This window comes from Polypterus senegalus, chromosome 3 (assembly GCF_016835505.1).
Source record: "Polypterus senegalus isolate Bchr_013 chromosome 3, ASM1683550v1, whole genome shotgun sequence".
Classification (NCBI taxonomy): domain Eukaryota; kingdom Metazoa; phylum Chordata; class Cladistia; order Polypteriformes; family Polypteridae; genus Polypterus; species Polypterus senegalus.
In genome coordinates, this window is record NC_053156.1 from 178724580 (window position 1) to 178750980 (window position 26401).

General features: G+C 36.1%; 1 protein-coding gene across 1 annotated transcript in view; it reads right to left on the bottom strand.

Moving 5' to 3' along the window:
* Positions 1-1200: 1200 nt before the first annotated feature.
* The window catches only part of ccsapb (centriole, cilia and spindle-associated protein b), a 34636-nt gene continuing 9435 nt past the window's right edge, over positions 1201-26401 (bottom strand). Inside the window, exons 2-3 of the mRNA XM_039748250.1 lie at positions 3887-4185; positions 1201-1739 (exon numbers count right to left, since the gene is read on the bottom strand). Coding sequence (XP_039604184.1) covers positions 1581-1739; positions 3887-4185 — 458 coding nt within the window. The 3' untranslated portion in view covers positions 1201-1580. The remainder of the gene's footprint in view (positions 1740-3886; positions 4186-26401) is intronic.

The window sequence follows — 26401 nt, forward strand, 5'->3', positions numbered from 1 at the left end:
AGAAGGATGTGCTCCTTCTAGCATTCAACAGGAAAAGAAAAACAGTGAATTATGTTGAACTTGTACGTAAAGATATTCTGAAGCTGGTAAACACTTTCTGAAGCAATCCATATTTAACATGCCTGTGAAAATCATAAGAGCTGTTTTTACTAAAATAAAAACCGGCTGTTAACAGATTTAAAATTATTTTTAATCAGGCATTGGGGGGTGGTTGGGGGGGTCGAAAGTAAACCAACCAGAAGACACTCCTCAGGTGTCATTAAGCAGAGCATCATTAGACTAGAAGAGCACTTGTGCTTCATATTTTTTCCCCACAAGAGGCACCAACACTTGATACTATAACTTGATAGAGCAGAAAGAGCTATTGATTTGTGTTCTGTCTATTATTTCCATTTTTTGTTAATGTTTTTTCTAATTAAACAGTGTACTCCCGGTTGGAGTCCCAAACCTTCATCTGCATATGTCATTTTTTTTATCCACATAGCCATGTGCATATGATATCCTTACACCTAGTAGCTGCCCAGCCAGTCAGGGTTATTCCATAACTTTGCTTGCTTGCTTGTCTTGCTGGAGATGCACAGGTCAAATCACAAGGCATTCTCTGTGTAACCACTGCAGCCACTTTTACCTAGTTTGGTGCTGGTATCAACACTCTTGTAAAGGAATTCATTTTGAAGCAAATTACATTTGCACTTGACATACTGGTATGTTTTTATTAGAGTGTTAGCCACTAAAAACCAGCATACTGTATGTCACAGGCAGAGTTACTAAAGTATTTGAGACTTCAAGGGCTGGAGTTGAGGTGGGTTAAGAATTTTGTCACTCCGACTCCACAACTCCAACTCTGATTCCACAGGCCTATTTGTGTCCCAGAGAAAAAAATGTGTGGAATGAACAGCAGCCAATTTCCCCTTCAAATAACTTGAAGAACAGACAACCACACATGACTATCACCAACCCTCTGCAAATAATACTTCTGTAACACAAAATGCAGGGAGAAAGTTGAAAACTTTTGATAGAACAACATTTCACCGTAGAATACATTTAAGCAACAGAGCTGTGGTTTAACATAATAAGCATACTTTTAGAATGGAAAACAATAATTGGAGGAAATTAATAAATCATTTTTTGTTCATTTTTTTGTTTTACACTTTTTATGAATTTTTGGCCTAAATAAGCAAAGAAAAAAAAATAAATAAATAGAGATACACAAGTTTTGTTTTTTTTTAAAAAATGTTAACACATTTTAACATTAAACAGGTTCAACATGTACAACACTCCTGAAATCATATATATTTGAACAGCTTTAGCTGTTTATGTGAAAAACAGTAAAAAAGTAGAAAATTATTTTTTTTGTTTGTTGTAAAAACACACTATACAAACAGTTCTGTATTTATTGTGTCTTTTTGCAAAGTAATATCTGCAAATCATTTTCCAGTAAATAATTTGAATTACACTTGAGGTAAGTGTTCCTGTGCTTCACAGCGAATACCAGGACAGAGCAATGTTATTAATATGGTCCACATGTTACATCCCAGCTGGTTAATTTTTATTTTATGAGTAATGCCTTTTCAAAAAGATTATGCAGAAAAGCATCGCATATACTCAGTGATCCATGGATTTTCTGCCTTGGAAGGTCTCCATTGTAGATAGTTTAAATGAGTTTGTGGATTCTCTAGTGCTTTCAGTTTCTTCTCAACTTCTCTTCGCATTTTCGCTCTTAAAGCTGAATTATGAATCTGAAGAAAACAGGAAGAGACACATTCTAAGCTACTGTACATTAGAATAGCCACTTACACATGTGGCACTGTTTACAAAGAAACAAGAAAAGGAAGCAGAACTATCCATCCATCCATCCATCCATTATGCAACCTGCTATATCCTAACTACAGGGTTACGGGGGTCTGCTGGAGCCAATCCCAGCCAACACAGGTTGCAAGGCAGTAACAAATCCCAGGCAGGGTGCCAGCCCACTGCAGGACACACACACCAAGCACACACTAGGGACAATTTAGGATTGCCAATGCACCTAACCTGCTGTAGATAAATTGGTTTTGATATATTATTTCTAATAACATATACTATTTTTGCAGTAATAAATGGCAAAGTTTAGCTATAATGAAATAAACTACATTTTTGTTTATAAAACACATTTTAACCAGCCTGTTGTATAATAATGCCAAGAGAGGCTCTAACTTCCTGTGCTCGCAATTTTGGCTTTATTGTGTATGAAAGGCTGATTAAACATTAAGAGATATCCTAAAATGCAATTTAAGATAATCTAGAAATGTATTTATGATACTTAAAAATGAATCATAAACATCTGAAAATAGTCTATTTCAAAATATTTTAAATTCATTTTAAGATAACCCAAATACATTTCAAGATAATCTTAAATTATGTCTTTAGGCATTTTAAATATTTGAGATGCAATTCCAGATTACTCAGAATGACTTTCTGTGAAATTGTCTTTCATTGGTATTTCCTGTCTATTTTAAGTTGTGTTGAAATTAATTTGTAAAATCTCAAAACGAACAGGAGATATTTTTGAGATATTTTGAAGTGCATTTCAGATAATTTAAAACAGATAGGAAGCTATGTATGAAATATATTTGATATGTCTTATAATGCATTTCAGATATCTCATAATGGTCCTGATGCTAATGTAAGATATCTGGAAATATAGTCAAGATAAAATAAATTTTTTTCAGATATTTTCATATTTGCTCATGTTTCACATATCTGAAACTGATTTTTAGATATCTCAGAGTTATTTCTTGATATGGCGGGACGGTGGTGCAGTGGGTTGCGCTGCTGCCTCGCAGTTAGGAGACCTGGGTTCGCTTCTCGGGTCCTCCCTGTGTGGAGTTTGCATGTTCTCCTCGTGTCTGCGTGGGGGTACTCTGGTTTCCTCCCACAGTCCAAAGACATGCAAGTTAGGTGAGTTGGTGATCCCAAATTGTCCCTAGTGTGTGCTTGGTGTGTGTGTGCCCTGCCCGGGGTTTGTTTCCTGCCTTGCGCCCTGTGTTGGCTGGGATTGGCTCCAACAGACCCCCGTAACCCTGTAGTTAGGATATAGCAGGTTGGATAATGGATGGATGGATGGATTTCTTGATATGTTGAAGTGTGTGTCTTGTCCATTTCAAATATCTAAAACTGTATTTCAAGCTATCTTAAACATTAACTTATTTTAAGGTATCTGAAAATCACTTTCAGATATCTACAATATAATTTAAAATATCTCAAATACATTTCCAGACACCTCAAAATAGTTTCCCGTCTATTTTGAGATATTTGAAACACATTTCAGGATATCTCAAAAAACTTTCTATTCTATTTCTATTCATTTCAAAATATCTTAAAACAGACAAGAAGTGCCATTAAAAGAAGAAGTTTTACAGGATTCAGATATCTTAAAATGCAAGAAAGGTCCATTTAAACTGTCTGAAAATGTATTTGAGATATATTGATATTTCAAAATAAATTACAATTTAAATTACAATGTTAAAATCAAAATGAACACATTTCGAGATACCCTTTAAAACAAGTTTCACATACCTTAAAAAGTGAGCTGCATTTAAAGGTATCTGAAGTTCACTCTGAGATAGTTGTAAATGTTGTAAATGTTACTGTGCCTTGTCATAAGCAGGTTCAGACTAACTTTTGTCTGCAGGGTATTCATTCTGATAAAACAGTATAACCTGGCACACATGGTGCATTAATGATTATTTATTTAATTCAAGATAGAAACAATACTATATACCAAGCTCTCCACAGTAACATTTTTTTTCAAACTTTGCATCCTACACCTGTCACACAATTTTGCATACAGCTAAAAGATTCATGTCTACTCATTACCATATTAGGAAAAATATTTCCATTGTACCTCTGTTGTTGAAGTGGAAGGCCGGACATTATATGTTTTCTTATTCCCAGTCTCTGGCTTTTTTTCTGCCCAGCCATACAACACAAAGGGGTGTTTGTTTTCTTTGCCTTGCTGTGGAACTTGTTTTTTCTGGGTCTTTTTTCTAGAGGGCTTACAAACTATGTTATTCTTAGTTTTAACAGTTCTAATTGCATTTGGCTCTTGAGGAGTTTGGGTAGAGGAGTCTTTTCTGGGAGAACTAATTTCCGACATGGGATCTTCATTCTTTAAATCAGGCTTGCTCTCCACATCTGTTGTCCCTGTTAAGGAAACATATCCACTTAATGAAAACAGGTCAACATTATATACTGCCAATGAGTCTATAATCATAGACTTCTTATCATTCATAACATATTTTATAAACCATTTTCTACAAAAATGTTCTTTTTGAATAGACTACCAATTCAAAAAATACTGTGATAGAAAAAAAAATAAGACAGAGCTGTTTTATCAGAACACTAATCATCTTCATATCACCTTTACTTTATTATTAAAAATATTAACACTCAAAGGGATGAAAATGAAGCTGTACTTCAAGGTGATAGAATCTTGGGGTTAATGACACTAAATTGGTCTGATATGAGTGAGTGTGTATGCGATTGTGCAATGCAATGGGCTGAGGTCCATCCAGGGCTGACTCCTGTTTGCTTGTGAAGCTGCCAGAACTGCATTTGGTGATACTGAACTGGATAAGTTGGTTAAGAAAATTGAATGATAAATGGAGAGGTGCTAAAAAAAAGAGCAGCTGATCAATTAGCCAAATGCTAGAAATAAAAATTTATACATGGGTGAAGATTACACAATAGTGTAGTGAAATATTTAACGGATTTGCTATTATAATGTAGTTGCAATATCTGAGATGTTACTGCATACAAAATAAGCAGCTGTAAGATAACCAATACAAAACCTTGACAGCTGTTATCAATACAGTGAAGGTCAGGAGAACTTTAGCATTTTACGTTTATTTCATACCTAATACAAAACTTCTCAGTATGATGTAAAATGGACTGAATTGCTTTTGCATTAATAATTGTGCTAATGTGTTAGCAGACATAATAAGGCAAGCGGGCATGCAGTTTAAAATTAACCAGAATTAACGTTACATCATTCGCACATTTATTGCAGTAGTGCTGCCTATATCACAGAATTTGTTTTTTACTTTATATTATATACTGTACTAGAAAAATACCCGCGCTTCGCAGCGGAGAAGTAGTGTGTTAAAGAAGCAATGAAAAAGAAAAGGAAACATTTTGAAAATAACGTAACATGATTGTCAATGTAATTGTTTTGTCACTGTTGTGAGTGATGAGTGTTGTTGTCATATATATATATATATATATATACACACACACACACATATATATATATATATACATATCTATACATATACACATATATACATACATATATATATATCTACATATATACACACATACATATACACACACACATAAATACATACACACATACATACATACACACACATATATACACACAAATACATATATATATATATATATACATACACACACACATATATAAACATATATATACATATACATACATATCTACATATATACACACACAGCTATTTCGTATCAGTGCAATACGCTGCTTGTTAAAACGGATGACTCCCGCTCTTACGTGCAAGTCTGCGTGGATATTATGAACTATCGTATTTGTTCAAGTTCTTTTTAAATTTTAAATAGAAGGAATTTTTATTTAGTCGACAGAAATATCTTTGGTAGGAATGGTAAAACAGACAGGAATATTATTCTGAATAAATCAACTCAAACCTTAAACAACTTATAATATTTTGCTCTCCATAAAAATATATCCTGTCTAAATTATACAAGTTAGAAATAAAGTAAGCGTTAAAAGAACAAACATTCAAATTTTTTACTCTTATGTAATTTTATATAAAAATAAACTTAGATTTTAAATATCCCAAAAGATTTTGCTCTCCATAAAAATATATCCTGTCAAAATTATACAAATTCAAATATGAACATGCTGCATAACAAAACCTGGAAATATAAATAAAATGTGTTCCTTTCAGCAATAACAAATCAAATCATTCAGTTGTCTTTGCTCATATGTCATTTTAGAGCTGGACGCCTGGCATCTTTTTGGCAACAGGTTCGTTTCTGTTTGGTGTGAGGTTCTGTGTTGTGGAGATTCTCAGGATGGATTGCAGGTGCTCATCAGTGAGGCGACTCCTGTGTGCTGTTTTGTTAGTCTTTATCACTGAGAAGAGCTTCTCACACAGATATGTGCTACCAAACATGCACAAGGTTCGAGCCGCATGTAGACGGACTTTTTGTTCTTCAAAGTCACCAAAGCGCCGTGCAAACTCAGTGCGCTCAGTTTATCAGCAAAGTGCGTATTTGGGAACACCGTAGTGACGACTTGGTTTAACATTACTTGGCAACAGGGAAAGTGGGGCAAGGTGAACTGGTGCATTTGTGTCTCCCATAAAAGCAGCTTCACTTGAAATCACTTTGTGATTGTGCACGGGTAAAGCGTCCGCTGAAGTGTCAGATTCTTATTTAATTCTTCTGCTTTCTGTATCTTCTGCATTGCATTCAGGTCTTTCAGGTTACCCTGATGTTTTGTCTCATAGTGCCGTCTTAGATTAAATTCTGTAATTACAGCCACATTAGCTCCACAAATGAGACACACGGGTTCAGTAAACATATACTCAGCCTCCCATCGGTTTTAAAGGCTCTATTTTCAGAATCAACTTTTCTCTTCAGCATCGTGTGAGCTAGCTTCAAATAACTTGCAGCATCATAAGGTAGACTTGATTAACGCGTAAGTGTTGGCAAGGCAGCTGAAGCGCTGCATTATGGGATCTGTAGTTTATTGTGTTACCAGCGCTTCATATACCGGGCTTTAATAACAATAATACAGTATATAAAATGATCTCGGGCGGATATAATTACGCCGGGCGGATGTGGCCCGGCCCTTGAGTTTGACACATATGGACTAAATAGAACTTGAAAAGATATATTTTTCAAATGTGATCGCAAATTCAGATAGAGTTGGCGCAAGACTACAGCCTGCATGCCTCAATAAGTCATCCTCCCTCGCTCTTACTTTTTACCGTTCATCTAATGAATACACTGAGTATGGCTTTACCAAAACAATCATTGATGGCGAATAAAGTATCCATTATTCGAGTATGTAGATCGGGATATATATATATACATATATATATACCAGCGTATCGCAGCGAGAAGTAGTGTGTTAAAAAGCTAGAAAAGAAAAGGGAACATTTTAAAAATAGCGTAACATGACTGTCAATATACAGTATTTGTTTTGTGAGTGTTGCTGTCATCAAGGATTTGATTATCATTATTTCTTTCAATCAGGTTCGTATTTGTAGGATGTGTTGTGTTCAAGTTACATTCCGTGTTTGTCAATCGTTGTAAAGATGACAGGTTTCATTCATCGATTCGTTTCTTACTGCATCAATAAACAGCTCGTCTTCTTCTTTATCTGAGACCTGACACACTGCATGCACGGGTTTTTACACTGTCTTCCTTTAGCGGGACATTGACTTTTTCCAACGTGTGCTTTGTTTCCGCAGTAGCTGGATTTATGAATATGCTTGTATGTATCAGGCGCTTCATATTTTTGCTGCCTTTTCAATTGTGTAATTGGTTTTGTTCAGCGCTCTTTGGAACTGTTGCTTTTTATCTGTGCACTGCGTCAGTTCAAGTCAGCCGTTCGGTGTACATGCATCGAAGGTTCCCAGCTGTGCTGGTGCCATCTCGTGCTATGTCCATGGCTGTATTTAATGTTACCTTAGTCCTGGCACTTAAAACTTTCTCTCGCAGTTTCGCTGAGTTTGTGTCAAACACCACCCTGACCATCCCATCTTCCTCTCCATAAGCACAGTCCTTCACCCGTGAATATTTACCCGTGGCAGTTTGCTATTGGATTGCGCTGACGGACGGCCTTATATGGGCAGGCACTAAATTACAAACGCCAGCGGCAGCCTGTCTATGAACTTAATTTAAAGTGTAGGTTTACATCGTGCTTTGTTTCAGTAGCAGAACTCATGAATATGGTTGTATATGTCACTTTCGCTTCGCTTCTTATTGTTTCGCTGCCTTCTCAATTATATAATGCATGTTTTCTTCAGCGCTTTTTGAGGTCTTCCTGGTTTTCTATGTACTGCGTGATTACGTGGAAGGCGTGATGATGTCACGAAACTCCGCCCCACGGGTTCAAGCTCATCTCCATTACAGTAAATGGAGAAAAACAGCTTCCAGTTATGACCATTACGCGTAGAATTTCAATATAAAACCTGCCCAACTTTTGTAAGGAAGCTGTAAGGAATGAACCTGCCAAATTTCAGCCTTCCACCCACACGGGAAGTTGGAGAATTAGTGATGAGTCAGTGAGTGAGTGAGTGAGTAAGTGAGGGCTTTGCCTTTTATTAGTATAGATTATTCAGATTTGGTATGGCTAAAATAATGTGCAGTACCATATACCTATTAACTTTTTAAATGTAAAGATATCTGACACATGCGGTTGGCTGGCACCCTGCCCGGGGTTTGTTTCCTGCCTTGTGCCCTGTGTTGGCTGGGATTGGCTCCAGCAGACCCTGTAGTTAGGATATAGCGGGTTGGATAATTGATGGATGGATGGATATCTGAAACTTGTTTTGAGATATATTAAAATATGTTTCTTTACATATTAAGATTTCTGCAGTAAATTTTGAGATATCTCAAATGCATTTCAAAATATCTCAAATACATTTTCATATATCTCAAAATAACTGTGCGTGCATTTCAAGATATCCCAAATTAACTTGTAAATATCTTAAAATGACCTTGCATGCATTGTAAGATATCTTAAATGCATTTCAAGTTATCTCAAAATCGCTTTCTGTAAAACTGCCTATTCTTTCAATGGGATTTCCTGTTTAATATATGATATCTTGAAATATATTTGAGATATCTTAAAATTAGCAGGAATTGATTTTGAGGTATCTTGAAGTGTATTTCAGAAATCTGAAACTGGACAGGGAGATGCTTTGAGATATCTTGAATACCTTGAAATACCTCAAAAGGTATTTGAAATATCTTGAAATGTGTTATTTTGGGATATTAGAAAATGTATTTGTGATATATTGAAATTGCAGGAAGTTATTTTAAGATTTGTATTTGTAATGTATTTCAGATATCTTAAAATGTTTGCAGATGTATCTTAAGATATTTTGAAACGTATCTGAGATATCTCAAAATGCACACAAATTTATTTCATGATATCTCGAATTGCATTTGAGATATCTTGAAATGCATTTCAGATATCTCAAAATGTACAGTGTATCATTTCAAGATATCTTGTAATATATTTGAGATATCATAAAATGCATTTCAAATATCTTGAAATATATGCAGTTTCAGATATCTTCAATTCAATTCAAATACATTTCCAAATATCTTAAAATGCACTTTGAGATATCTCTAAATGTTAATTCAGCTTGCCATACAGAAGAGAAGCTACTATTTCATTAAGACTTATGACAGAAAACCAGGCATAAATTTAAGATAATTAAACACTGGCTCAAATTACTGAAATTCTAATTGTGTAAGTAACTATAACAAGAGGCTGTCAGGTGTGAAGATAATTCACATTAAAACAAACTACACAAATATGAAATCTGAATATTTGAAAGTAGTGCAGCATACTGCAAAACAAGAGCAAAATAAAGTCATACAACTTGGAGTGCACTTAAAAGTAGGAATTACCTTTAATGAATTGGGCGAAAAGAAAGCTACCACAGGGGGTACTCATGGTGCAGAGTTGAAAATCTCACTAAACTAATACAGAACTTGCATGAATGCTGTTATACAAGTATTTAACATGGTGTTATGGTTATCTTCTTGGAAACTTTGCAGTCATTATCCTAATTTTCATATAAAAAGGATGACTGTAATTGAATAAAATATTTATCTGAAAAAAAACAAACTTCATAAACTAGAAGAAACTTTTGTAAATGTAAGAATAACCTTCTATGTATTTCATATTCCAATGAAGTTAAAATATTCTAATCTTACTTGATTTTGATTCACTTACAGTACTACACGTTTAATCAACAAGGAATAATTTTTTGGAAATAAATACTTACATTCTCTTATTCATATGTGAATCCAACTATATGTTTAGTTATGGCCTTGGTCAAGAAAGATTGACTTGCTCCCTGTAAGTTTAGTGACATGCAACTGTTCCAAGTGAGTCAATTTAAATGTCCTGGGGTCTTTTTTCCCCAAACACAGACATGAGTTTGGTCTTACAAATTGTGCAGTGATGCCCGTTTTTTGAGTCAGACTGTGCTGGAAAGGTTTGGACATCCCGAACCTCATCTAAGATTAAAAGCTCTTGGTAGAAACTGAATAAAACAGATCAAGATTAGAAGCAGCTGAGATGTTGCTCTTCCTCAGGACTCACAGTTCATGATGAAATGTGGAGCAGACAATTCCTGGACAACCTAATAATAATAATAATACATTTTATTTATCTAGTGCCTTTCTCATATTCAAAAGTGTGTGATTTTGCTTCTCCAGATCAGGGACCTCATGCATAATGCCGGGTGTAGAACTCACACTATAACATGATGTAAGCACAAAAGCCGAAATGTGCTTACGCACAGAAAAATCCAGATGCATGAATATGTGCGTTCGCCAACTTCCGCATTCCTCCACTACATAAATCCCAGTCAGCGTGAAAAGTAACGCTTGTGCACACTCCTGCTGTCCTGCCCCAACTCCTCCCAGAATTACGCCTATTTGAACATGCAAATCAATATAAATAGCCCTTAAGCTCAGTGTTCTGTGAAAAGACAATGACAAAAGCAAGAGGGAAAATGGAAGAATTTCAGCAAATACCAAGTGGAGGCAAGGAAAAACGTACTATTTGTTGGTTTAAACAGTGGTATAAACAACAAAAGGAAGCTGACGAGTGACATAGCATGTCGGAGAACCTCAAAAGCTCAAGTTTACAAAGTCGCACAGTGCCTGAAATAAAAAAAAAGTTGTTAGATATCAAAGTCGCCGTGAAAAGGCGAGTCATAGCCAACTGTCTGAGTGTCATATGAAAGCTTATTAGGGTACAGAGGAAAAAAAAAGGCACACAGTGGGGAAAAAGCACGAAATGTCAAATTCAATCTCGAAATTTCAACTTTAATCACATAGTTTATTTTGTCATTAAAGTAGAACATCATAAACTTCATCTTAAAATCGTTTAATTAACTAGTTTCTCAAATCACATCGTAAGTAAAGTAGCACATTAAATGCTTTGTTTTGTATATGTTCTTCTATGTGTTCTATGTGTGTGAATCACTAGTGCTTCTTAAACCGGCTTTTACTACCTCCGACAGGACACAGAATCCATTACATTTGTGATATTACAGCTCTCTGAATAACTAAAATACTGAGATGTATACATGATATCATTTTCATGATGATGGAAGCTAAAGCACATTATTAAACATAGGAACACAGTGGCCCAGTGATTGTGCGCGACCTTCGATGAAATAATCTATTGCAGCAGTACTCAGAGGCGGCTCTAGGCTCGTGGCGGCCCTGGGCAGAGGAAGAATTGGTGGCTCCTTCGCCCGCCAATGTCAATATGGTATCTTATGCACGACGGATGGCCACGTCCGTTGCGGACACTGCATAGCCACCTCGTGCTCATAAAACAAGCGTTTAACTTTTGCCGAAATTTGCTGCTGCGTTTTTAGCTGTGTCTTTATTTTCTCTTTCTGTTTTATATTCAATATATATTGGTGTGGTAGCCCCTGGGATTTGGCAGCCCTGTGCAGGTGCACAGTTTGCACATGCCTAAAGCTGCCCCTGCAGTACTATCTCTTTCAAATATAATAACGTCCAATTCCTGTCCTTCCTCTTCTTTCTCCAAGTAACCGATCGCCACACAATCAGCCCTGTAATGGACGTTAAGCCATCTGTAAGCTAATAATGCGATTCTTCAAAACTTTTAAGGAACATTGAAATGTCTTCGTAGTACATGTTTAATTAATTATTCTGTCCTTCATGCCAGTCCCAGTCAAGCATACAGTGCGAGGCAGGAACAATCGTGAGCGGAGCGCCAGATCCTTGGTAGCATAGCAACATCGTGTCCTTTAATTATTAACAATATAGATTACTTTAATGAAGTTTAAGTTTTATCTGTATAATATAATAAACATATTTTGATGCATTTCATCTTAAAAATGATATTGTCATCATATGTAAATACACTCTTTATAAAGTGGCTCAGGTTGTGCAATGTTATAACTGTACTGCAAGTTTGCAGTGAGGTAACTGTACTAATAATTACTAACAGTTCTACAAAGAGCAGTTGATGGACTGATTGAGTGTGTTTAGAATTCTTGGGATGAAACTGTTTCTGAACCGCGAGGTCCGTACAGGAAAGGTTTGAAGCGTTTGTCATATGAGAAGCAGTTCAAATAGGAAGCATGGCTGAGGCAGCGTGTGCTTGATGCTGTATAACAATTTCCGATCAGCTTCTCCGAGTGGTGCAGTGAAAGTAATATGGAAAAAAATGATCCGCTGTGGCAACCCCTAACGGGAGCAGCTGAAAGAAGAAAAAGAAAGTGCAGTGAGGGTAACAACGCTAAAGCAGCTATGGTATTTAGAATAGTTTGACCATTCCGTGGACCATTATATTGTTACTGGTTAATTACAATCAGATGCATTAAACTAATAAACAATATGCGGTTAATTTCAGTGTATTTATTAAGCTGCGTCAGGAAAAGAAAAGATAACCACACAGGAACAGTAGCACTGCTTTGATGCTGGGTGCCGCCAGTCTGCAAAACCGAGCAGAGAACTTGCGTACGACAGGGTATGAGGTACCGTGGAAATGTGCATGGCTTTACGCCAAGTTTAGGTTTTATACATCGGGATTTGAATGTGGAAACATTCTTACGCAACATTTCTGTGCGTACGCACCGTTTATTTATGAGGCCCCAGGAGGTGTCACTTGAAGTAGCTTGAGTCTATAATGGAGATGCATATTAGGCTTCTAATATATCGTTTTTACCAAATATTGTGAAAGACCTGTAGAATAATCACACGTAATATTCAGTTATACTGCACAAGATACAGGTTGGTACACTGTCTAAATTTACCTCTGCTTGAGTTCATGTGGGATGAACCCTTATGTTCTAGTAAGGCTGTCAACCACTATTTTAAGTTATAATGCTTCTTATTAAAACACAGTTTGAATATAAAATAATGTGCTTTTAAAATTATTTGGGTATACAAAAATGTACATTTTTTATTAGGTTCATGTAGCTTAACTCGAGATTCAAGTTCCAGCAATAAATCATGAAGTTAAATTTCCATTGGTAAGGATTTATGAAAAGTGCCATAACTGGCCTGATTTTTTTTCCCCTGTTAAATAAAGAATAACTTGTTGATTGGTCATTTTTTCTTAAAACTTTAAGGTTCTGCTAAGTGTTTGTAAAACTTTCCTTTTCTAGTTAAAACTATATCACAGCTTTTCTGTGAAGTCCACTTTTTAAGCTGATGATGCAACAGCAGGCCTGCTATAACCTGCAAAAATAATAATACGTTACAAAACTATTATTAAAGTGAAAATAATGCTAGGGACATCGGAAATTTTACTTATTTTATTTTTATAGTTGTGTAGGTTTTCAAATACAGCCAAAAATGGCATGTACTTAAAAAAGACAGTTGAATTTGAATTTCCAAATTGTATTTGAAGGCAATCAAAATAAATAGCTGAACAAATTTAAATGATGCCATTACATGTAATCTTGCAATCAATTATGTTTTCTGGGTTTCTGGGTTCTTTAAAGGTAGGTTGTGAAACTGCAACACTTCTCTTTGTTGAAGTACTTTGGATATGCAAAAATAAAAGGCATACTTTCCACCTGACAACTGTTTACCTCTCTGTAATGTTGATATGATGTGAAGCACCATGGTAGTCAATGAATGAGCTATTACTGTGCCAGATTCCTGACGAATGAATGAGGTATTGATGCAGGTCTGTGATTCAGAAGATTGTTCTCGTTTGATCACATTATCCATGAGAGGACTTTCCAGAAGTGACTTATTTAACAATATTTTATTCAACAAACATGTTTTGGACATTGACAGCATGTGACTGGATATCTTACATATAGAATATGCAAATATACTGAGACTTTCTTCATGGACATTTTGATATTGTTTGCCATCTGTTAAGCACTAATCTAGATTTTTTTTTTTTATTAAACGTGCCAAACAATATTCATCAGACCAGTCAAGGTAAGTTAGTCAAAAAAGAGTTAGGATCTATAAGGGATGCAAGTTTACAGAAATTTGGCGTATATGTTATGTTGAAAAGTGCTGATGGAGTTGCTTGGTTGATATATTGGGTTTTTTTTTTTTGGTTTTATTATATTCATGGTAGAGAGGCCATTACAGAAGTAAGTTGAACCAAAAACAACTTGGAGATTGGTAGTTTTGTAATCCTTTCTCAGAAGTAATGTTTGACCAGAATTCTGTAGGACACACTGTGGTGGCAGCTTGACAAACTAATGCTGCTTTGTCCAAGACAGAGAAGAATAACTTTGGCTTGGTCGTCCACTGGCCTTCTGTTGAAAGAGAAAAAGAGACAGCGAGAGAGAGAGTTGTCTAATGAAGAGGAAATATTATTTGAATGCTTTAAATGTTCTAAATATTCAGGTACCATTTGTGTTAAGAACGTATGCAAGGCATAGATGTAAAATCAATACATTTTCTATGCTGATGGAGACTGAAAGAATGAAGCAGTCTGTCTCTCAAATCTGGTTAAAAGAGTGCTAGTTTGCTGTGAAACACTGACATAATTGATTTTGGCTTTGGAGCTGCGCGTTCAGATCATTCAGAAAGGCAGTAATATCGTGAAAAAATATTCCCATTGCAGAGGTGTCACTGTGAAAATGGATAAACTATCGATCCATTGCGCTCTTCTATGTGCTTACAGGGACACAAATCTCCTCCAACAGAAAGCAAACCATCTCCCTTTCTGATCTGATGAACCGGCAATTCTTGGTGACTGACATATCATCTAGGATAGCTTTAAGCAACTGATGCAGAACACTTCATTTTTCACAATTAAAATTAACACATTATTTTTTTTCATAGTTTTCATCTCTCCGTAGTGTTTGGCACAGAGCATTAACATATCTATAATAAAAAATAACCTGGAATCACTGACGGGTTTACTGCAGATGGGCAGCTTACTAATCCCCTCTGTTAGGCCATCATAGATGGAGCTACATCTGTTACAACAGAACTTAAGTCAACATTTTCATGAAAGAAAAGAGTCCGCTTTTTAAAAAAATCTTTCCACTTATATACCCCTTTAAAAGTAAGAGGCATAACAGCTCCTAATGAAAAGTATGGTCATCAAGAAATGGACTAATAGAAATAGGAAACTGGAAACTGCATTGTTACAAGACTCTTTGATCATCAGTGACATGCTTTCTGTGCTTTTCAGACTGCTAAGAAGCAATGTGAAAAAATGTTCTCAGTAAATTCTTCTCTATGGATTATACTGGTTTTGTATAATGCAATTTACCCAACAAGTGTTGTTACTGTGTTTTTGGTTTTAGTTCTGTGACTTGGCACTTCATCCAGCATTTTGATTACACACAACCTGATTGTCTCTGACACAACAAAAAGTCTTTTACTTTTAGCAAGTTTCCAAGCCATATAACAACAGTTTAAATATAGCTCTTATTTAATGCCACTTTTTGTACTAAGTTTACTAGCAAGTTTTGTCTCAAAATGCTCAACTTGCAGCGGTCAGACTATAGATTAACCATATTAGCTTTACACATGAATGCATCAGTACTATGAATAAAAAATGTTGTCAGTCCATTCCCCATTATACTGCTTGTTCTTGTTACAGAATTTTTTTTTCTAAACCATTATTTCAGTTAATTTATTGAAAATGCATATCCTACTGGGCTCCATGTTGTATTGTGAGGTTGGGCACAGATAATTAGCTTTTACATATTAAGCTTTTATTTTTTATGAAAAAGGGAATGCTTGAATGTGTACCCTTATTTCATGATACATTTATTAACTTTATTCTACTAACCCTTGATTCTGTGTTTGTGTGAAATGTCTGCAGGCCAGATTAAAGTGTTCTATAAGCCATGTATGTGTCCCACAGGCTGCTTATTGAAAAAATCACTGTACTGTATTGTATTTACTCTGCCAATTCTGGTCCCAAACCCAAATAAGAAAAGAGGACAGTTTGGCACTAGGTCAATGACCTGGCCCCATAAAACTCACTCATACTTCCTGGTAGGTCAAGGAAGCAAGGAAGACCTAAACTGTACTAACACAGTAAATTTCAGATAATACTGTGGTGGATGGCCCAAGCCCTTACCTAGCCAGGACACTCTGATTATGGAATTACCGGGGGAGAGAGTATTTCAAGAACAGTTTCTCTCCTGGACCAGGGGGCCCTATTTGGCCGCACTTCTGTCACACCCGGAAGTGCTCCCAGAAAGAAGCTCATTAGGCACCTGTAGCACTTCTGGGTGCCCTATAAAAGGGGCCTCATCACTCTATTCAAGGAGCCACAGTTGGAAGGAGGTGAACGAAGTTTGCCGGGAGGAGTGGAGGCGGAAGGAAGAAGAAAAGAAGTGAGACATGTGCTGTGTACTGAGGTGCTTATGTACTGTGCTGTGGGGAGCAGGTGAATTAAAGATCCTCAGTTGTAAATAAACCTGCGTGCTGGACTGCAACTTGTCTGCCTGTCTGTGTCGGGGTTAGGGTGGCTGTATGCGCATGGGCATCATAATGCTTACAAGAGATTAATACAATCTGGAAGGAAGCAGAAATACCTAGAGTCTACTGAGAACGCTGTAAGGCACTTGTTACCTTAAGATATGCATAATGCATTGGAAGAATATACAGTAATATAGGATTTTGTTTGAAAAAAGAAAAAAAAAGATAATAATGAAGGTAAAAGGCATTGGTATACAACATGAAAACAAAAACATTTTAACTTACTGAATACATCCGCTTTGAAGCAGCAAAGGTTTTGATTTATGACAACATGGCTTCCACATTTCTAAGAGTTGCTTATCATAACAAAAGTAAGCTGGAAATTATGAATTTTATAACAGATTCTTGGTACTATTTTCTTGAAGTAAGGGTACGTTCATTGCTTGTTTGTCTGCTCACCACAGCCATAATGTTTGGAGTACTGACCAACACCCCATCCGCCAAATAATTTAGCAAACTCTGGAACCTATGGGCTGTGTGTTAAGCTAGCTGAGTCTCTTCAATTCTGTTTGTTCAACAGTTGTGTTCTGCGATGACTTGTATCAAAAGACAAACTAAACTTACTTAACTTCAAAAACTAAAACTAAATGTATCCCTATCTATTTCCATCACTTGACTGCATTCTGTTCACATGCTCAACCTTTTGCTGGACATCAGAAGCCGGTGAATGCATGATTATAGCAGTAGCATTGGCAATATGCTTGCAAAATAAAGCAATAAAAGATTTTTTCTCAGTGGCAGGAATAAGCTTTAGTATTGTGAAAGACTGTGAGAGAAGGCAAGTATGACTTTTGTCAGCGATTATTGTCTAGTTCTCTCTCTCAACAGTTCACATCTGGGCATCAACATTTAGTAATGTCAGTAATAGTGCTTGGAGAGGACTCGTCAAGGTAAAACCACACCCCTAGCAATGAAGGGTGACGCAGAGGATGACAAGCAGGAAAGTGAAGTGCACAGTTGATCTTCTTTTAAAACAGCTGAATCTCACAAAAATATTGTTTTTTTTTCCTTCCTAAAATGACATGAATATGTTGTTTTGAAACATGTGTGCAATGTCAAGGTGTATATCAATACTCGATAATAGTCTTGAAAAATTAACATATCTGGTAAGATATAATATTTTTGTTTTAACGTTGGACCCCAGTGTCTTTAACCTACACTACTGTATAAAGTGCATATGCAGGCTTGGTATTTTTTTTAATGTATAAAAATGCTTCACTTTAGAACACAATTTTATGTTGCAAATTAATATATACCATGATTGTGAAGAAATAATACTAACTTATCCTTTAATGTTTCTCTGTGATTTCACTGCAGCTTTCAACAAGTAACACTTCAATATTTCAGCAATTCTGCATTCAACACTTCTGAACTGCACACAGAACTATACTGCTTCTCCTGGAAGATTTGCAATTCTGCACACACCACACAAACAGTATACTGTGGTGAATACTGTTCCTTACAGACTTTTACTTGTAGAAAGATACCCTGATTTATTCCCTTTCTCACTATAAACAATTCCTTATGCTCCATGAAGCCTATTCTTGGATGCAGTTCCGGTTATGACAAGAACACTAAATATCTAGATGGCAAGGATGCCTGCAAAAGTATTTTTTTTAAATTACAAACCAGAGGTATTAATGAAATTCCAACACACCTAAGGAAACCTGATCCTTTCTCAATGAATCATGAATTTTACAGAATTATCTGATTGTTGTTTGTGACTAGCCTTGGAGATTTTGATGATAGCAAACTTATACTGCAGTTAATATTATCACAGTCTGATGATAGGGCAGAACACTTAGTAACAGTATTCTTGCAATGTATTTTCCACCAACTCTTATTTTATATAATATTAGCATTTATTATAAATAGTGAATACCAGTTGTATAGTGTTCTATATGAATATGGACTTGGATTTAGACACAAACAAGTAAAGTAAAAAAAATCTAATCAGGAGTGGTCTCCCCTAGACTTTTTCATATACTCAGATATGGGGATGGATATTTGAGGAGTAAACCACAAGACAATGATCATATTTTTATATTATGTACATTAAAGAACCATCAACAACAAATAAAATTAAATTGATAATATATTGAACAATTATAAAAGTAAAGTTTAATAAACCTGACTGCATGAATAAAAAATTACTATTTCCGGTTAGCGAAAATAGCTCAAAAGTTGATAGATATCTACATTTTGTACCTAATACTAATAATAATAGTACAATGATCCCTCGCTATATCGTGCTTCGCCTTTTGCGGCTTCACTCTATCGCGGATTTTAAATGTAAGCATATCTATACTAATAAAAAGCAAAGCCCTCACTGACTGACTGACTGACTGACTGATTCATCACTAATTCTCCAACTTCCCGTGTAGGTAGAAGGCTGAAATTTGGCAGGCTCATTCCTTACAGCTACCTTACAAAAGTTGGGCAGGTTTCATTTCGAAATTCTACGCATAATAGTCATAACTGGAACCTATTTTTTCGTCCATATACTATAATAGACTTCTGCTCGATGGCCGTGGGAGGCAGAGTTACGCCTCCCACATAATTTAGTGCCTGCCCATATAAGGCCGTACGTCAGCGGCAATCTAATAGAAACACTGCCGATAAATATTCACGGGTGAAGGACTGTGCTTATGCAGACGAAGATGAGATGGTCAGGGTGGTGTTTGGCACAAACTCAGCGAAACTGCGAGAGAAACTTTTAAGTGCCGGGTCTTAGCTAACATTAAATAAAACCATGGACATCGCACGAGATGGCACAAGCAGAACTGGGAACCTTCGATGCATGTACACCGAGCGGCTCACGTGAACTGATGCAGTACACAGACAAAAAGCAACAGTTCTAAAGAGTGCTGAACAAAAAACAAATTACACAATTGAGAAGGCAGCAAAAAAATATGAAGCGTGTGACAAATACAAGCAAATTCATAAGTGCAGCTACTGTGGAAACAAAGCACACGGTAGAAAAAGTCAATGTCCCGCTAAAGGAAGACAGTGTAAAAAAAACCTGTGCATGCAGTGTGTCATGTCTCAGATAAAGAGGAAGACGAGCTGTTTATTGATGCAGTAAGAAACGAATCGATGAATGAAACCTGTTATCTTTACAACGATTGACAAACACGGAATGTAACTTGAACACAACACATCCTACAAATACAAACCTGATTGAAAGAAATAATGATAATAAAATCCTTGATGACAGAAACACTCATAACACTAACAAAACAATTACTGTATACTGACAATCATGTTACGTTATTATTAAAATGTTCCCTTTTCTTTTTCATAACTTCTTTAACACACTACTTCTCCGCTGCGAAGCGGATATATATATACCCCGATCTACATACTCTCAAATACACAAACCACATGCCGTGGCGCAATGGAAGAGGCTTCGCCTCTAGCGCCGACGTCCGAGGTTCGATTCCCGAGAGGGGGTACACTGAGTGTGTACGCCTGATGACCCCAAAATTAGGGCAAAACACGTGTCGCATACTCTTTGCATTATTTCACAGTAAAATTATATATATATATATATATATATATATATATATATATATATATATATATACACACACACGCCTACATATATGTCAGCGCTTCCCGATTCATTTTACCCTCGCATCCCCTTGGTCTGAGACGTATGAAAAAATATGCGGTTAACGCAGAAAGACAGATCACCAATTGAAGCTTTATGAATAACGGATACTTTACTCAGTGCAATCATTAGATGAACGGTAAAAAAGTAAGAGCGAGGGGAGGGTGACTTATTGAGGCACACAGGCGAAAGTACAATAGCACGAGGGCCTGATGTAGTGCGCGTCAACCGATCTAAATTGGTTATTGTGTAGGTATTTTAGACTTAGTTTACATTGTTCAGGTACCCATTTCTTTTACCATTCCAACCGTACCCCCATTAACATGTCTACCGAGGTGATCACCATCGATCAAAGAACTGTCACTTACCAAGTGGTTTCCATGCCCTGAGATGCCGCCTGCCTTTTCCATTCTCTGTGTTACATATTGCACCGCCATATCAGGCTCACTCTTGATATACGGAGGAACATTGTGTCTTATGTATTGAATGACTGGGACAGGTTCAAGGTGTGGACTGATGACGGTACAGGAGATAATTATACTACACAGGAGCACTATAACAGTGAAATGCTTAAACCCTTCACCTATAAAACCAGTAAAACTATATATATATATATATATATATATATATATATATATATATATATATATATATATATATATATATATATATATATATACACACATACATATATACACACACACACCTACATATATATCAGCGCTTCCCGATTCATTTTACCCTCGCACCCCCTTGGTTTGAGGCGATGAAAAATATGCGGTAACGCAGAAAGACAGATCACCAATTGAAGCTTAATGAATAATGGATACTTTATTCGCGATCAATGATTTTGAGTTATTTCGCAACCCATTTGCCGTCGATGTGGAAACTGCACCTGTGCAGATTCAGATGGAGGTGATTGAGCTGCAGTTTAATGGCACACTGAAGGCAAAGTACGATACTGCACGGCCCGCACAGTTTATTCACTCCATTCCCGCAGAAATGCTCCAGCTCCGTCTACATGCGGTTCGAACCTTGTGCATGTTTGGTAGCACATATCTGTGTGAGAAGCTCTTCTCAGTCATGAAGACTAACAAAACAGCACACAGGAGTCGCCTCACTGATGAGCACCTGCAGTCCATCCTGAGAATCTCCACAACACAGAACCTCACACCAAACATAAACGAACTTGTTGCCAAAAAAAGATGCCAGGTGTCCGCTCTGATAAAATGACATAAGAGCAAAGACAACTGAATGATTTGATTTGTTATTGCTGAAAAGAACAAATTTTATTTATATTTCCAGGTTTTGTTATGCACCATGTTCATATTTGAATTTGTATAATTTTGACAGGATATATTTTTATGGAGAGCAAAATCTTTTGGGATATTTAAAATTTAAATTTATTTTTTATATAAAATTACATAAGAGTAAAGAAATTTGAATGTTTGTTCTTTTAACGCTTTACTTTATTTCTAACTTGTATAATTTAGACAGGATATATTTTTATGGAGAGCAAAATATTATAAGTTATTTAAGGTCTGAGTTGATTTATTCCGGAATAATATTCTGTCGACTAAATAAAAATTCCTTCTATTTAAAATTTAAATAGAACTTGAACAGATACGATAGTTCATAATATCCAGGTAGACTTGCATGTAAGAGCGGGAATCATCCGTTTTAACAAACAGCATATTGCACTAATAGTCTGCCCATTTAATTATTTAGGAATGGATAAATAAATTAAGATTTTGTACAAATTAATGTTTGTCATTTTTCTTCCTTCATGGATTCTGGCACCCCCAGCAACAGTTGCTCGCACCCCAAAGACTGTATATATATATATATATATATATGTGTGTGTGTATATGTATATATGTAGATATGTATGTATATATATGTTTATATATATGTGTGTGTATGCATATATATATGTATTTGTGTGTGTATATATATATATGTGTATATGTATATATATATGTTTATATGTGTGTGTGTATATATGTGTATATATATATATATATATATATATATATATATATGACAGCAACACTCATCACTCACAACAGTGACAAAGCAATTCCATTGACAATCATGTTACGTTATTTTCAAAATGTTTCCTTTTCTTTTTCATTACTTCTTTAACACACTACTTCTCCGCTGCGAAGCACGGGTATTTTGCTAGTCTAAATATATATCACAGATTTTTTGCTGGTTCGCGGATTTCTGCGGACAATGGGTCTTTAATTTATGGTACATGCTTCCTCAGTTGCTTTGCCCAGTTGATTTCATACAAGGGACGCTATTGCAAGATGGCTGAGAAGCTACCCAATCAGAGCATGTATTACATATTAAATAAAACTCCTCAATGATATACGATATGCTTCCCGTGCGGCGCTTTGCATACTTGAAAGCCCAAACAGCACATATTGATTTTTGATTATTTGCTTGTCTCTGTCTCTCTCTCTCTCAGACATTCTCTACTCCTGACAGAGGGGGTGTGAGCAGAGGAGCTGTTTACACAGAGGCTGTTTGACTAAAGGATACGGACGCTCCTCTATAAAATGCTGAAAGAATACCTTCACATTGCTGCCTTCCTTGTAGCTGCTTTGTCCGGCAGTGCCTCGCATACTTAAAAGCCCAAAAAGCCCTATTGATTTTTGATTGTTTGCTTTTCCCGCTCTCTCTTTCTCTCTCTGACATTCTCTGCTCCTGACACACACTTTGAAGAGGAAGATATGTTTGCATTCTTTAAATTGTGAGACAGAACTGTCATCTCTGTCTTGTCATGGAGCACAGTTTAAACATTTGACTAAAGGGTGTTATTTCATGTCTAGAGGGTTAATAATGTTAGAATATGTATTTAGAAGGTCGTAAACAGATTTTCTATGCTCTAACTGCAAAAATATTTGATTTATAAATAAAGAATCCTACTTTGCGGAAATTCATTTATCGCAGCAGAGTCTCGAACAGATTAACCGTGATAAACGAGGGCTGACTGTATGCAAAATTTGGTTGACCTAACTGAAAGCATACTCAGCTTATCATGTTTACACACACACGCATACACAAGCACACAGACGTAATTCCAAAAATGGTATTTTCAGATTAAGGGAGGTCTAAAACGTCAAAATTTCAAAATCAAATTTTTAGGGAATTCCAATACTTTCTCTATGAGAAAGTAAATTGGATTCAAGGAGGTCTAAAACCTCAAGATTCATCAAAATCTTGAGGTCGAATTTTTGGACGATTACAATACTTTCCCTATACTTCGTATACAAGAAAGTAAAAATATTACCTGAGTGTGTTTGGACTATTATCTCCGTGACCATGGACGAAGAGACTGGAATAATTATGTATGGCATTATGTACTTAAGATATATGGGAAAATTAAATATTTTACATTTATAACCATAATGGACAGAAGGATTGTGAAATGCCAGCCAAAAAAAAATCTACTAGAATTTTGTTGAACACTTCACTAATGGTATGGAATGGTATGCTGCAATAAATGGTACTTCCCTTCTTTAAGAAGTTAATAACACTGTAACTAATGTGGTAAGATAATTGAATTATTGTTTTTGTCACTGCCTAACTCTTTTTCTATTAAGATCATAGATAGCATTTATTTAAATTAATGAATCATTAGTATTCACTAATTATGGCAGATCAGCTGATACTCCAGATATAGCTAAATTCCTATTAATATGAACAGAATTCACAATCGGCCAAGTCTGGGGCAAATGACAGTGCAAAAGAGTAAATTGAAAACTGTCCGTGTTGAAACAAAAATACAGGGTGAGCCAAAAAGAAGTACCACATTTCAAATGTTTATTCTACAAAATCGCTACAAGATTTTACGACATAAGAAATTGTATACAAAATAGATTTTTTTCACTGCATTTTAAAAATTATGTCTTTAAGGTGGTTGTCACCATTATGGCAAATAGCGTCCTTGAGGGCTTCAAGGTTTTGAGGTCAGTGTGCGAATACCTACAACTTGAGATAGCCCCTTAAGAAGAAATTGCATAGAGCGAGATCAGGTGAACATGAAGGCCACCTGACATTGTTGCGCAGTGAGACCAGCTTCCCCAGAAACATCACCCACAAAACTTTCAATGGATCTCCACACCATATGAGCTGTTGCTCCATCCTGTTGAAACCAGGCATCCACCACATTCATTTCTTCCAGTTGGGGCCACAAAACGTTCTCCAGCATTTTAATGTAACATTCTGAAGTGATGGTGACTGTTGCTTCCCCCTCCTCAAAAAAGTAAGGGCCTACAATGCCAAATTCTGCAACAGTGCACCAAACTGTAACACACACACTGTGCAGGGGGTCTCTGGTGAAGTTCATGAGGCTTGGTTTCAGCTCAATAGTGAAAGTTTTCCTTATTTACAGAAACATTCAAATGTAAATATGCCTTGTCACTGCAAATGACAATGGCATCTCGATGAACGGTTTGCACAATGTTTGTACACAAAATCTCTATGGCTCTCCCAGTGAGTTCCTGCACTACCATCATTTTGTATAGATGGAAATGAAGATCCTCATGCAAAATCCTCCTCAAAGACGTGTTGGGAAATACCTAAGGCAGAAGCATGTTTGAACGTCTAGGAGTCTACAAAATTGATGCCCTTACAGCTTGGATGTTTTCAGGCATTCGTACATTCCATTGACAACCTGGAGATTTTCTGTTCAATGTTGTACCTGTCTGTCTAAATTTAGACACCCACTGAAGAATTGTTTTCGAATTTGGGACATCACTGTTAGGAGGAATGCTGAAGTACTTTCATAAGACGCGTTGAATAGTGATGATGGATTCGTTGTTTTTGAAATATGCATCAATAGCAAAAGCATGGTGCACACCAGACTAAGGCATGTTACTGACTGAAAACTACAAGGGATCGACTATCAAAAGACCCCTACCTCAACCAACTCAGCTGCCTCTACCTCATGCAATGACCTTGATAAATGTAGTACTTCACTTTGGCTCACCTTGTATGACATGTACTTTACAGAATCAATGGGGCTTTACAGAATCAATGGGGTTTTAAGAACAATAACTGAAACTATACAGTATTAAAAACAACCAGCCCTAAGTAGACTTGGTGCTACCCACAACCAAGCAATATACAGGCATGTTAAAAAACTACAATGTTCTTGGAATATGCAGTGTGCTGTCTGAAGTCAGAACATAAGCTTTCTTCAGGTGTTCCAGTTTCTCTCATATTCTGGTAAGAACAGGAACACTAGGTTCAAGGCATACACCAATCTGGAGCTTGCCAAAAGGACTTAAAATTATTTTTAACTTTATCTTGACCTCTGGACCACAGTTTGATTCCATACTGGATGTACTGTATATTTTGTGTGAGGTTAGTATGTTCTGCATGTATTCATGTGGGCTACCTTCATAAACATTTTTTCTCCAAGAGTTTTAAAGACATATTGTTAGATTAACTAACTGGTTTAGTAAAAGTGATTGTGTTTTAAGTGTAATCCTGTGATAAAGTATGCATACTGTCCAGGGTTGATTTCAACCCTGATCATTGGTTCTGTTGCACAGGCTCTGCTTTTTCATGACTCTATAGGACAAACATAAGTTTAAAAATGGCTGGAAGTGTGAAGGCATACATTTTTGCATAAAAGCAGACATGGTTATTTTTAATGCTGACAACTTTCAAATCATTTTTTCAAAGTAATGCAGGGGAAAGACACTAACGCAAAATACAACATGTGTAATACAAAAAAAAAAAAATCTGTTGTAACATTGTTAGGGTCAATGGACTGGAAAATGTAGATAAAAAAGTGCAAAAGCATATCCTATTGAAACAGAAGTAAATAAGATAACCTCATCAAATATAATTAAATCTCTACCAAGACAGAATTAATAGTTCATTCTGAAGAAAGAGGTGTCAAATTTCAATCAAGATCCATACATTTAGTTTTTAAATTTGCATTTTTGATTTAAAAAATATGTATATATTTACTTATAACTTGGAGCTATTATTCCTACAGGAAAAATAACAGAT